This window comes from Mustela nigripes, chromosome 2 (genome assembly GCF_022355385.1).
Source record: "Mustela nigripes isolate SB6536 chromosome 2, MUSNIG.SB6536, whole genome shotgun sequence".
Classification (NCBI taxonomy): domain Eukaryota; kingdom Metazoa; phylum Chordata; class Mammalia; order Carnivora; family Mustelidae; genus Mustela; species Mustela nigripes.
The window spans coordinates 495,166-508,927 of NC_081558.1; the positions used below are offsets into that span (position 1 = coordinate 495,166).

The following is a 13,762-nucleotide window of genomic DNA, read 5'->3' on the forward strand; positions in this document are numbered from 1 at the left end:
TCGCAGGGAACGCTGGGATGGCGGCGGCCGGCCCTGGGCGGCCAGGGGCGGGGCTGCGTCTAGTCCGGGTCTTTTGCATGTCATCCCCCACAAGCCTTCGCGGCGCTAAAGCGCGCGTGGGAGATTAAGTTAGTTAACATCTGAGGGTTTTAGTGATCAGAGACAACCAAAGCGAGCGTGATAGTAGGAGAGAGTCGTTTACAGGGAACCCTAGAGGAAAACAATCCACGGCGCGTGTATTTCTGGCCGTGCGACCTAATCGTAAAGTCGCTTTATTTTTGAACTTTAAATAGCTGTGTGCAGGAGCTGTGTGGCGTGCTCGCTTCGGCAGCACATATACTAAAATTGGAACGATACAGAGAAGATTAGCATGGCCCCTGCGCAAGGATGACACGCAAATTCGTGAAGCGTTCCATATTTTTGCGTCCGAGCCCGGCTCCCCGCGAAGGCGCACGACCACGAGCCCCGCGGGGCGCCGGCTGCGGGCGCGAGAGGACAGCGCGGTTTCAGGGCCACTTTCCGTCGCCTCCGGGTCTCCCTTCCCGCAAGCACCCGACCCCAGACCCCCGTGCAGCGGGCACACGCCTCCCGCGCACGCGCGGCCCCTCGGAGACAGCGGCGCGGACGGAACTCGCAGGCCCAGGCGGGTGTGTGCCTCGCGGGCACCGGTCACCGCCCCGCAGGCCCGCCCCCCGCCCCCTCGCGCCCCTGCGGCGCTCAGCCTGGGCGCGCTCCGCGTGCGCCCTCCTGGAGGCGTTGCGGGGGCCTCCCGAGCGCCGCGGAAACACGGCGGGGAGCCTTCCCGGGCGCCTGCTGCGTGCCGGGGGCCCCGCGCCGCGGCAGGGGTGAGGAGGGCGGGCGGCGGGGGCCGGGGAGCCCGGGCTGAGGACGCCCGAGCGGCCGCCCTGGCAAAGCAGTGTGGACCCCAGGCCTGCTGCCAACGGGGAAGGCGGCTCCCGGGGGCCCGGGGCCCGAGCCCGCTCTGGCAGACGGCAGTGGGGCCGCGGCCCCGGGAGCCTGGTTCCCGCGCTCCGTGCGCGCTGGGCCCCGACGGGAGCCTCCACCCGCGCGCGGGGCAGGCGCGGTCTCTGCGACCTCCGGGTGGGGGGCGGGCGGTGCGCAGGGCTGCCGGACGCCCCAGCTGCCCCCAGAGAGAACCTTCCAGACCCGCCGTCCGGCTCCGCGATCCCATCCGGGACCCGCATGCCCGGAGCCGGCCGCGCGGACGGGGTCCTCCTGTTCCACCCGCGAAGGAGGCTGAGCTCCTCCTCTGCTCCCCCAAGTGCCCTGCGCTGGGCCTGGCACGCGGCTCCGTGAGTGCTCGCTGCCGGAATGGCTGCCTCACGCCCGGGCCGCGTGTCCCGCGCAGAGGGAGGAAAACCGTCCCCGCAAGAGGCTGGCAGGCGTCGTGGGAGCCGGAGAGCAGACGCAGCCTAGCCCGGTTCCCCGGCGCGGCGCGGGCCGCAGTGCGCGTGTACTCCGGTGCCTTGTGCGGGCCCCTGCGGCTGAGGCGCGCCGGGAGCGCACTGCCACGTCGCAGGAGCTCCGGGCCACCGCGCGTCCACACTGCAAGGCCAGCCGACTGCAGTCGTCCAGCGGCTGGCCGCCTCGGAAAGCCGCTGTCACGAAGAAGGAAAAGTGGCCAGGAAGAGCTCCGAGTGTCCATCCAAAGTGCTAGAGAAGGACGTTTCTGGGGACAATCGGGGAAGTGAGAAAGTGAGCGGGTGTCCCTGGGTGCTGTGGGCACCGCTGCAGGGACGTCTGGGCCATGCTGGTGGCCGGCGGGTGGGGGTGGGGGGGGCAGGAAGCCGGCCTGGGGCAGGTTGAGAGTTCATTGGGGGTTCAGGAAGACTCGCGAGAAGCTGACCCTAGAACAGGAGGGAGGGCGGAGAAGGAGCCAAGAGGATGGGGCGTCTGCAGAGGTCACGGCCAGGGCAGAGGATCTGCGACAGGCCGTGGGCACGGTGCAGAGTTCACCGGCACTGGGCACATCTCCGCTGAGGGGGCCGCTGGGAGCGTGGCCCGTGTTGAGCAGGAAGGCTCCGGACCTGGGCTCACAGGTACCCCCCTCCCTCCTATTGTTACTATTACTGTTTTGCCGTTGTCTGCACTAGGCTTATGTCCTGAGATGACTGTTTGCGGAGAGCAAGGGGAGCCCCCCCAGGAGGCACCAAAAGGGGGCCCACATGGGGTCCTGCCCTGACCCCCCCAGGGTCCCACTCTGAGGTCTCCTCAGACACTGAGGAGATGGGGTTGCCCAGGAGGGGGCTGTGGGGAAGGGCCCTTGCCACACCTGTAGTCCCCATGCCCAGCCGCGAGACCCCAGGCCCAGCCCCCAACCTAGTAAGGCTGAGGCTCTGGGGGGTCCTGTCACCCCAGGTCCTCCAGCTGTGGCCTCCTGACCCACAGGCATCACCAAGGCCCCAGCCCAGAGTACCTGGACAACCGACACCCCCTTCCCCATGAGCCCCGCAGTCTCCCCGGGGCTCAGTCCTGGGGGGATGAGTGAGTCCCGGGGGGACACGGGCAGAGGGCAGCTGCAGAGACCCAGTCTCCTTGCCAGGTTTTCAACGGAGGCCACTTTCCTCAGAAAGTTGCGTGTGTTGACTGGACGACCCTTATTTCAGATCGCCCTGTGCTGCTGGGACCCACTTCGCGCTGACTGCAAACCCAGGGGCTGTGAGGAGCTTTCCAGACGGGGCGAGGGGGCGCAGAAAGGCCAAGTGTATAAAAATCCCACAGCCCCGGGGAGTCCGGGATTTGAAGTGGGGCTCCAAGTGGGGGCGCGGAGGGTTAGGGTTATACAGAATTATGTCATCCCCTAAATCGCAGGTCCTCAGGCCGTTTAGAACATGGGAACGCCCTAAGCTTCCAGCCCCCAGGAGTTTGGGGACGTCTGAGTCTGCATTTCTTGGGTTCTGGGTGGTTGAGCGTCTGGAGCCCAAGTGGGTTTTCTGTCAAAGACCTGAAAGTCCTGGTCAGCCTGGCAGCTGGGCTCTGGATGGGGCAGCGGGAGGCGACTGTGAAAGGGCGTGGCCGAGGCCACAAAGCTTTGTCTCCGCGCTCACGTGTTTCCACCTGCCGCAGAGCGAGGTTCCTTTCAACCACCTAAAAACGTACAGAAAAACATTGTTAACTCAAGGGCCATCCCCCCAAAACAAGACGAGACCACACCTGGGATCCGGGTATGGCCGCGGGTCCAGAACAGCGCTGGCCAGTGTAAACATGACCCTGACCGCGTGCGGTGGCCGACTCTGAGCCAAGCGGAGAGAACTGAGAGGGACCTGCTTCCTGCAATTCGCGGGAGACGTTCATGAGGCACCGATCTCTACCTTGTTCTGCTCGGGCTCTTGCAAACCCAGGGGCCCCGCGCACCCTGCGCTGCCCCGCGCACCCGGGTCCCTGCGCTCCGGCCTCTGCAAATGCCCTTCTACGGCTCCACTGTGTACAACTTACGCTGAACAGGAAAACACACACATCCCCAAGTTGTTCCAAATGTGTGCAGAGGTTTTGCAAAATCTGAATTTGACTTTAAGCCAGGATTAATTAAAATCTAATGAAGGGAAGCCTGGGCCCCCTCCGGTGTACCGACATTCTTGGAGGGCTCGCTGCGGGGCGGCGAGGCCACAGAGCTGCCGGCTGCCCCCCCACCCCATCCCGATGGGCAGCTCGCGGGGAGCTCTGCCTACCCCCACCCCGGCCTCAGAACACAGGTAGCCACTGCCCTGCGAACATGCTTGCCTGAGTGGGCACAGGCAGGTGTCACAACCAGCCTCTCTGTCCCAGAGTCTCCCAGTGCAGGTGGTGTCCCCAGAGCCACGGAGGCTCCCTGGACAAGCATCAGAGGCTGGGCGTGGCAAGGAGATCCGCGGGCGCGCTGCTGGCAGCCACAGACCCCCCCACAGACTGGGGCAGGAGCCCGGGGCCACGCTTGACTGCTGACAGCCACAGGCTGCCATTCACCGTGCCACGGGTCTCGCTGACTCCCAGGCCCCAGCAGACCCCACAAGGACTCCAGCCGGCCCCCCACCTGGCCTCCCCGCTGCTCCAGGATCCCATCGGCCTCACAGCTCCCCACCTAGATCCCAACAAACCACACTGTCCCCACACTCAGAGCCGGACCGGCTCATTGTTGACTCCCCGCTGAGCGCTGTTTCCTCGTTTTACAGACAAGGAAACTGAGACCCAAGGGACTCATCCAAGACCAGCGGCTAGGACTTGAACCCTGAAGAACAGCTCTTCAGATAGATGGAATGGCGAATGAGGGGCAGAGAGGTAGCAGATATCTAGGGAGCGGGGAACTGGGGAGATGTGCTTCCCAGGGAAGGGGCAGGGAGGGGTGAGTTGTTGCTGAGCCCTCCCAGAGCCCGGTGAGCTGCTTGTCAAGTGTGTCAAACTCCTACTCATGCTTTAAAACCCCACTTCCCAAAAAATAAAAAGTAAAAAAATAAAACCCCACTTCCCACACCCCTCTTATATGCAGCTTTCCTTGGCACCTCTGGTGGAGCCACCACGTCCCCTCCAGTGTCCTCCATCCCTCCTCAGACTCGTGTTTGTGTCCGGTACTTGCTCCTGTGGGACAGGGGTGGGAGTCTGTGCCGGGCTCTGTCTTTCCAGGAACCGGAAGGGCCGGCGCCAAGGTCTGCGACCAGCATTTCCTAGGAAGGGACTGACCCGGAAGCGATGTCAGAGAGCAGTGAGTGGTTGTGTCCGTGGATGAATGAATGCATTACTGAACGAGTAAATTCATGTATTCTGTCATTTATTTATTAATTTATTGATTTATCTGTACACGCACACACCACCTGTTGAGCAGCAAGTGTGTGCCTGGCTTGGAAGACTCGACAGCCTTTGCTCTAGCCCCAGGACACCTGGACCTCCAGTCCCTGTTCTACTGCCTCCTTGTTCCCTGTCGTTCCAGGGTGGGAGATTCAAATCCCCTTCTCATCCCAACGCCCCTCCCCTGATCCGTCTGATCGAGCTCTAGGTGCTTTCAGCGCCGGCGGTCTTTGTTCTGCCAGGAGCACCGTCCCTTCTGGACTAGCAAACTCCTACTCCTCCGTCAAAGCCCCAGCTCCCGCGGCCCCTGCTTTGAGAAGCCTGCCCCAGGTCCCCTGTCCACCCCCCCCCCCCGGTTATGGGAGCTCCCAGGAAGGGGGTAGAGCGGGAGGCGTCCCCGTGCAGCAGAGAGGGGTCCCCATTCGAGCCCCAGGGGACCAGGGTCCCGCCCAGCGCACCCCCTCCTTTCCCATCGCGGCGCCCAAGGGTGCGGGAAGGGGGCCGGAGCCGCCCCGCGTCTGCCGGCAGGGAGAGGACAGGACTGCCTGGCCCCGTCCCCGCGGCCGCGCCGCTGTGGCCCGGCCGTGCCGCGGGACCGAGGCGCCCCTCCGGGCCCCGGGGACAGGGCGCGCATCCGGGGCGGGGGTCGGGGCGGCGCGGGGCCGGGGCGGCCGCGGGAGCCCGGCGCGGCCCGGCCTTATAAGGACATGCGCGCCGGGGCCAATGGGCGGCGGGGGCGGGGCGACTGGCCCCGCGCGTCCCCCCCACCCCGGCGCCCGGACCCGGCCCGGCCCGCCGCGTCCCGCCGCGCCGCCACCATGAGCTCCACGCAGTTCAACAAGGGGCCCTCGTACGGGCTGTCGGCCGAGGTCAAGAACCGGGTGAGTGCGGGGCGCGCCGTGTCCGCCGGGCGCGGCCGTCGCGGCTCCGCGGGGCGCGCGGCCCGGACCCCCCGCGGGCTCCCCTTCGCGTGGCGGGCGGCGCGCGTGAGCCCCGGGAGAATGGCCCGACCCCGACCCCGACCCCGACCCCAGCCCTCTCCGTCCCCACGGCCGTGCGCTCTGCTCCGGGCGTCCGCCGCGGGCTCCCTCATCTCCCGCGGGCGGGGAGGTCTGCGGTCCGGCTCCCTCCGACCGCCGGGGCGGGCGGGCTCCGACCCCTTGGCCCAGCCCTGCCCCATCCGAACGGCCTCCCTCCCTCAGCCCCACAGCGCCGGGCTTCCTCGGGGCGGCGAGGACTGGACCCCGAGGGTCTGAGGGGACCCGGCGGCCCCCTGCGCGTTCCCTGGCCCCACGGGCTTCAGGAGGGGGAGGGAGCGGCCCCGCATTGTTGGGAGAGGGGGTGGCCCCCCCACAGGAATTTCCCCACCTCGAACACCTGGCGGGGGCAGGGCACGGAGGGGGAAGTTGGGCTGCGTGGGGGGGGGGGGGGCGCAGCTGCTCCCTCGTAACTTCTCTTTGTCCGCATCTGACACAGTTAAAGCAACAGCGAAGGGATCCACCGGGTGTGCCCGGCCCCCTGAATGTAATCCTAAAAGGTGTGGGGTTTGCAAGCTAGAAACACGGGTGGGGCCTGGGCCAGACGCTTCTGAGAAAGCACTTGCTGATCTGGCTCAGAGAGGGGCACACACCTGCGCAGGGTCCCGCAGCAGGGTCCATGCTAGGGAAAGGGGAGCAGGGGGTGCTCCCAGACCCAGGGAGATGTCCCAGGCCGGTCACACTCCAGGCCTTTCCAGCCCGAGGGTAGTTTGTCAGGCCCATCCAGCCTCCTTCCGGGCACCTGGGAATGCGGCCTCAGAGCCAGCAGCCCCCCGGGAGCCTGCCCGGGCACGTGGAAGGTGCGGTCCTGCCGGCCCCATGCAGACGCCCGGCCCACTGGCACCCCAGGGGGTCGCAGACCGCAGGGTCACCGCAGGGCCCCCCTCCAGCCCCTTAGACGGAAGATGGCCAAGGCTTGGGGAACTAAGGCTGGGTGACCCAGCAAGATCCAGAACCTTCCCTAAACACACTCCTCTCCACTTCAGCCCCAACTGCATGGCGTGAATGTGTACGCAGGGCGACGGGTGCAGGTGCTGCCGGACTGCCCTGCTGCTCTGCTCGACCTCACAGAGGTTTAAGAGCCCTGTGCGTTTGTAGCCAGGCTCAGAGATGTCATACCCGCCGCCCAGAACTGCACAGCTTGTGAGCGGCAGAGTGAGGACTCGGACTGAGCTCCTGATGGCCGCAGGGCCTGGCGGGCAGCCCTCCCAGTGTCCCCGGGGCCGCAGGAAGTGGAGGCAGCGGGCGCACGCGCGGGCAGCTTCCTCAGACTGAGTGAGATGGGGCGTGCCGAGACCTGCTCTGTCTGGGATGAGGGCAGAAGGCTCCCTGGGACCAGCCCGCGTGCAGGTCTGGGGAACGGGACGGCCATGACCCGCTTGCCCCGGTCACCCGGGCTGCACCGTCACCGGAAACCTGGGGCGTGAAACCCACATCGCGCCCACTTTACCAGCTACTTAGGAAGAAGTTAAGACCTCTGGAGACCTCTGCCTGGCCCTGTGGGCCTCAGTTTGCCCCTGGCTGGTTGGCGTAAAGGCAAGCTGGTGTCCACCGTGTCCCTGAGCTGTCACTCCATTTCCGGCTGGCTGGGGGGTCTAGGCCTCTGGGAACAGCTGGTCCCGATTTAGCAGGGAGGCAGCCCCTGCATTCCAGGCAGTTTGCGGTGAGGAGGAATGTGCTGAAGGCCGCTGGACACGGGAGTGTGTGTGTGTGTGTGTGTGTGTGTGCGCGCACGCGTGCCTGTGTGCAGGCGGGGGCTCCAGGCGGGGCTGGCCCGGCTCCTTGGCCCAGGAACCGGCCCTCAGGAGCCACTAGGGATCCGGCCCGGCCCTGGGCAGGTATGCCAGGCGTCCAGACCAGCCAGCCTCCCTTGCACTGGGCTTTTCATTCTTCAGGGCAGGGCTGCTGGGCTGTGGGAACCAGGAGTGGGGGCGGGGAGGGAGGATCAAGTTAGCAGACCAGCCTCCCTGCCTTTGTGTCTGCGGTGCTCTGCCCCATCCCACGCTGCCATGGGGTGTATGCGCAGGACCCAGGAGGTGGGGCCTGGTTCAGGAGGTCCTTGTGCAAACAATGGCAAACATAGATGGGGAAACTGAGGCACAGGGAGATAACTGTGTCCATGGTCACGGGAGCTAGGAGCTAGGAGCAGAGCTGAGAGGAGTGGGTCTGCAGAGGGTGGCTCCTAGTCCCAGTCCCCTGGTGGGGGCAGAGGGACAGGAAGGGAAAGTGTCCAGGGCAGGATCTGTGTGGGTCCAGAGCAGAAAGCCCCCGAGCTGGACAGTCTGGAACCGGAGGGGACCAGACCCAGCTTCCTGTCTCTGCACTCCAGGAGCCACGCTGGGGCTGACTGCGTTTGCCCACACCACACCCTGGCCTGGGTCTCCCTGACTTCTCTGCGCCTCTGGCCCTTTTGCCCTTTGATGCCCTGAGCTGCTCCCACTGGGAACAGAGTGTGTGTATGTGTTTGTGGGCACTGGGTGTGCACTGATGGGGGACCGGGAGCACTTTTATCCCACCATCTAGGGACTGCAGAGACAGCAGTGAGCTGGGAAGCAAAGTTCAAGGGGTGGCTCCTAAGCAAGGAGGCATTTTGTATAAAGATAAAAGCTAGAAGTAAAACAAGGTAGGGTGGGGGAGATAGGGGTATGAGGAGGCCTTCCTAGCCGGGGTAGTCAGGGACGCCCTCTCCAAGGAGGGGAACCTCAAGCTGGATTGGAGAATGGGTTGAAGGGAGAGACCCACCATGTGAACATCTGATTCCGAAGTGACAGCTTGTGCAAAGGCCCTGTGGCAGTAACTGGTACAGTCAGTTCAAGGGACAGAGACGGGTTTGGTGGTTCCTCAGTATATTAAACATGGAGTTACCCTGTGACCCAGTGATTCCACTCCTAGATACACACCCACAAGGATTGAAAACCTGACTCGTGGAAGTTGATACAGGTGTTACTCGCAATAGCCAAAAGGTAGAAACAACACAAATGTCCATTCATGAATGAACAGATACACACAGCGTGTCCCCCGCACACGGGAGTATCCCTCAGCCACCAGCAGGAGCGAGGCGGCCCCGGGGACGGACCCCGAGCCCACAACGCTCAGGGAGGGAACCAGACACACGAGGCCACACGGGGTGTGAGTCCCTGCGTGTGACACGGCCAGACCAGGCTCATCTGCAGACGGGAAGGAGGTTAGAGGTGACAGGGGCTGGGGAGAGGGACGAGGGTGATGGCTGATGGGAACAGGGTTTCTTTCGGGTTGATGGAATGTTCTGGAACTAGACCAAGGTGATGGTTGCACAACATCGTGAGTGTATTAAAAACCACTGAGCTGTTCACTCGATAATGGTAAAAATGGTCAACATTATGAGTGTCTCACAACCATCTAAAAACAGCAGAGAAGAGGCAGCCTCTCCAGGGGACAAGGTGCTGCTGGAAGCAGCCCCAGCGGAGCCCCCCCACTCCCACCCCGTGCCCCCCACCGCTGTCTTCCCTGGCCAATGTCTGTGCGCTGGTGGGAGGGGGAGGGCCGCGGCCCGGGAGCTCCCCGGGTCCACAGCGGCCCACCTGGGCTCACCCCCCGCCCTGTGCCCTCTGCTCCTCCAGCTGCTGTCCAAATATGACCCCCAGAAGGAGGCAGAGCTCCGCGGCTGGATCGAGGGGCTCACAGGCCTGTCTATCGGGCCTGACTTCCAGAAGGGTCTGAAAGATGGAGTCATCCTGTGCACGTGAGTGCGGGGGCAGGGAGGGGGCTGGAGGCTGCCTGTCCTGCCAGCACCCTCCACCTCTGGCGGGAAGCCTGCGCCCTCTCCCTGCAATGGGTCTCTGGTCTCGGGTCTTTCCTGTCTTTCGTTTTCTTGGGTTACTGACCAGGAGCACCCTTACCTTCCGCCCTCCCCGAGGGCCTCCAGGTTCTGCTGCGGAGTGGGAATTCCCAGCTCCCGCCCGCCCCCCGCTGTGGCACTGACACCTGCCACCATGGTCCTGGGTCCCTGCTTCCTTGCGGGTGAAGCGTACGTTGCAGGAGGGGAAACTGAGGCCTGGGAAGAGGCAGCAAGGCTGCCAGGGAAGGCCTGGGTGTGGCCAAGTGTAGAATGAGTCTCTTACGTCTCTGAGGTTCCCCTGCGCTCATGGAGGTTCCCCGTGTGTCCCCTGCCCCAGACTCATGAATAAGCTGCAACCAGGCTCGGTCCCCAAGATCAACCGCTCCATGCAGAACTGGCACCAGGTGAGGGCCTGGAGGCATCACGAGGACGGGCGCAGGGACCTCCTCCGCCCACCAGGCATGTGGCCAGGTCGCCTCATGGTCCGTCCCCTGCCTTCCCCAGCTGGAAAACCTGTCCACCTTCATCAAGGCCATGGTCAGCTACGGCATGAACCCCGTGGACCTGTTTGAGGCCAACGACCTGTTTGAGAGCGGGAACATGACGCAGGTGCAGGTGTCTCTTCTTGCCCTGGCCGGGAAGGTGAGGCCCAGAGGGAGACAGGGACCCTCCTGGGGCCCCACGCTGCGGTCCACAGGGGTTGAGAGACGCCCTGGATTCAGTCCGGCCCGAGGCTCCAGGCACTTGGGGTTCAGGGCCGAACGGGGCAGCCTCCCCGAGACCAGCATCCCGTGCCAGAGCGGCCTGTGTGTGGGAAGCCACGAGCCGCGGCAGACACACACCCATCCCCCGGAGGCCTGAGTGGACACGAGGGTTCGATCTTCACTTTTTTGTAGATGATAGAAAAGTTCTAAACTGTGAGAAGCAGCCTGAAGAAGGGGGCCTTGGACCCAGGTGTGCCGTCTAGTGACTAGGGCGGGCTGGAACAGCATTTCAGGAGGAGGGAATTGCGAGCCAAGAGGCATTTCTGAGCACCCTGGGGCCGCCATGTGGGGAGTGGAGCGGGGAGACCGGGGGGGCGGGGGGCAGGGGCAGGTGTGGGCGAGCACGTGGGTTTCTGGAGGCTTGGGTAGCAGGAGGTGACGGGAGGAGGCCCAGGGTGGCTGGTGACGACGGCCTCCGGAGCTCCTGTTCTGAGCTGAGCTGTCCCCTGGTGGCAGGGGGGGTTGGAGCCGGATCCCCGCGGTTGTGTGGGTCTGGGCCGGGCTCGAGGGTCCCGGTGGCCCCTCTGTGACCCTCCCAGCACCCCTCCCTTCCAGGCCAAGACAAAGGGGCTCCAGAGCGGCGTGGACATTGGTGTCAAGTACTCAGAGAAGCAGGAGCGCAACTTTGACGATGCCACCATGAAGGCAGGCCAGTGCGTCATCGGGCTCCAGGTGGGCTCCCCCTGCCTCCGGCTCTGCGCCCGCCGCAGTGGGGGGTGGGGGGCTGCCCCTGGGACCCAGGCCCTGTCCAGCCCTGGGCCCCCTCAGGTTCAGGGCAGGATGTAGAGGCCTCACCCTCGCTGCAGATGGGCACCAACAAGTGCGCCAGTCAGTCGGGCATGACGGCCTACGGCACAAGAAGGCATCTGTACGACCCCAAGAACCACATCCTGCCCCCCATGGACCACTCGACCATCAGTCTCCAGATGGGCACCAACAAGTGTGCCAGCCAGGTGGGGCTCCCACCGGACCCCCGGCCGCCGCCCCATGGTCTCCTCTTGCCCCATGGACGTGGCTGCCCCCCCACGGAGGGTCCCACCCTGGGTCACTCTCCTGCCTCTCCGCCTGTCCCTGCCCCCGCTTGTTGCCTGTCCCTGGGGAAGCTGCCGCCAGGCTCTGGGTCCCATTTTCCCTCAGAGGAGCGCCCAGGGGCCCGTCCAACCCTGGTGGCTTGGGCTCCCGGGATGCGCTCTCCTCTTGCACGTTGCCTGCATCCGTACAAAGGTCTCGGAACTCCCGGGTACTTGGGGGACCTCGGCCCCAACCTGGGGAGCTTCCTGCCGGCAGGGAGAGCCGGACGCAGATGCCGGGGGGTTTCCAGGGAGGGGGTCGTTCGTTGTGGGGATCAACTCGGCACAGGGGCAGAAGAGAGAGGGCGTCGCCGCAGGGCGGGGAGGGGCCCGGTCAGGGGCAGAGACAGCTGGGGATGGGGGGGCGCGGGGGCCAGTGCTGCTGGGCCTCCCTCCCCCACCCTCCTCCAGCCCTGAGCTCTCTCCTTCCGTCCAGGTGGGCATGACGGCTCCGGGGACCCGGCGGCATATCTACGACACCAAGCTGGGGACCGACAAGTGTGACAACTCCTCCGTGTCCCTGCAGATGGGCCACGCGAAGGGTGCCAACCAGAGCGGCCAGGTCTTTGGCTTGGGGCGCCAGATCTGTGACCCCAAGTACTGCCCTCAAGGCCCCGCGGCCGATGGGGCTTCGGCGGCTGCGGGCGACTGCCCGGGCTCAGGGGAGGCCCCGGAGTACGCCCCCTACCACCCCCAGGAGGAGGCTGGTTACTGAGGCACCCGAGCGGGCGTCTCCACACATCGCTGCGTGTGGTTTTGGGGTTCTTCTGTGCTTGTCTTGTTTTTCTCCTTGTCTGAGCGCTGCCGGCTGAGAGCTTATGGGGAAGGGGTGAGGCAGGGGCAGACCTGCGCGGTGGGAGGGCTCCGGGCGCCCGCAGATTTCCCAGCAGGCTTTGGGCTTGAGCCGTGGGGGTTTGAGCAAGACACCGGGGCGGGGAGGGACCAGCCCTGAACGGTTTCCGGTTGCCTCTCCTCTTCTTCCCTTTTCTCTTCTGATCAGTTTGTGGTTTCTGTACCCACAGAAGTTTCAGGCAGTTTTAATGAAAGAAATTTTTCCTTTTTTTTGAGGAGCAGTGGTGGGAAGGAAGGCGGCCCCCAGGAGAGAGGGCCAGGCCAGAGGCCAAAATATTTGAGGTCTTGTGGGAACTGGATTTCCTTAGCCCCCTCAGACTCACCTGTGGCTCGTCCCAGGGGCTAGTGGGGAAACTGAGGCCCAGCCAGGACAACAGAGTTCTGGGTAGAAAAGGGAGAACCGCCCCCCACCCCACCCCACCCCACCCCACCCTCCCATACTTCTCTGCATTCCTCTACCAAGGGAAGAGGACAAGTTCTCTGCACTAGGATCCCCACCCGGAGGTCCTACCCAGGGACTGGCCCCCCGTCCAGGAGCCCTGGGACCAAGAGATAATGTGAAATGTTGACTGTGGACCAAAGGCAATAAAAACCTCTTTTTAGGAAGAAACTGCTGGTGGAGCTGGGGTCTGCTGGGGAGAGGGTTTTGGCTTGGATCCGGGTCTGGGGCCCTGGGGCCCTGGGGTGGGGCAGCAGGCCAGCCTCTGGCGGGTCCTCTCAGCGGCCCTGGAGGAGCAGAGGCCGGGGGCTGGCAGGGGGGTGAGGGTGAAGGCACTGTGGGATGAAGAAGGAGCCTGACGGCCAGGACCTGGGTGGGGGAAAGAGGCTGGAACTCCCTGCTGCTTGGAAAGGATCTCCCAGCCCCACAGGCAGCTCTGGCCTCCTGGCCTGGAGCTCCTGGGCTGGCAAGCTCCTATTCATCCCCCAAGCCCCAATGCCAACCCCCGCCCCCCAGCTGCCCCAGGGCTGTGGGTCCGTACACTTGTATCCTCTTTGCCACAAGCTCTGGAAATGTCACTTTTCTGAATGGACCCGGAGGTATTCCTGGAAATGATGTGACCGTTATGACCCAGGATTCTAATCTTGGAATATTGGGGCCTCCTCCCCCTCCTGCCATGGCCTGGCCCACTGCAGGACTGAAGGACTATTTGGGGGATGAACAAATGATGACCAATCGAACCCCCACTTTTGGACGGACAAATGGGAGTCCCAGGGTCACGAAGCGAGCCTGGCCAGGATCCGGGTCCCCCAGGGGAGACTGGGGAGAAAGGGACCTCCTTCCGCAGGGACCTGCAGCACTGCAGGCGGGTACACAATGTGAGGAGGCAGCCTGTCCCCGCGTGTCCGGAGGTCGACCCGCGTGGGGTGAGCCGACCGCCCAGCGCCCCACCGTGACGCAGCAAGAGGCGAGCGGTTCCTTTAAGAAACCCGGCTCCGCGCGGC

At 64.6% G+C, this 13,762-nt stretch overlaps 2 protein-coding genes and 1 non-coding gene across 3 annotated transcripts; all 3 read left to right on the forward strand.

The window, feature by feature from the left end:
• Positions 1 to 17: 17 nt before the first annotated feature.
• Positions 18 to 5,384, forward strand: LOC132012574 (transcription initiation factor TFIID subunit 4-like). The gene is made up of 3 exons (XM_059392605.1): positions 18 to 62; positions 294 to 4,696; positions 4,922 to 5,384. Exons 1-2 carry the CDS (start codon positions 18 to 20, stop codon positions 1,710 to 1,712), a joined length of 1,464 nt encoding a protein of 487 aa, XP_059248588.1. The 3' UTR covers positions 1,713 to 4,696; positions 4,922 to 5,384.
• Positions 316 to 422, forward strand: LOC132012641 (U6 spliceosomal RNA). The gene has a single exon (XR_009402646.1). It is a non-coding gene; the product is annotated as a U6 spliceosomal RNA (small nuclear RNA).
• A 152-nt stretch (positions 5,385 to 5,536) lies between the features above and the next one.
• Positions 5,537 to 12,929, forward strand: CNN2 (calponin 2). Its single transcript, XM_059388456.1, has 7 exons — positions 5,537 to 5,660; positions 9,416 to 9,537; positions 9,971 to 10,037; positions 10,138 to 10,275; positions 10,953 to 11,069; positions 11,204 to 11,350; positions 11,904 to 12,929. The coding sequence occupies exons 1-7, from the start codon at positions 5,598 to 5,600 to the stop codon at positions 12,180 to 12,182; spliced, it is 933 nt and encodes a 310-aa protein (XP_059244439.1). The 5' UTR covers positions 5,537 to 5,597; the 3' UTR covers positions 12,183 to 12,929.
• Positions 12,930 to 13,762: the final 833 nt, after the last annotated feature.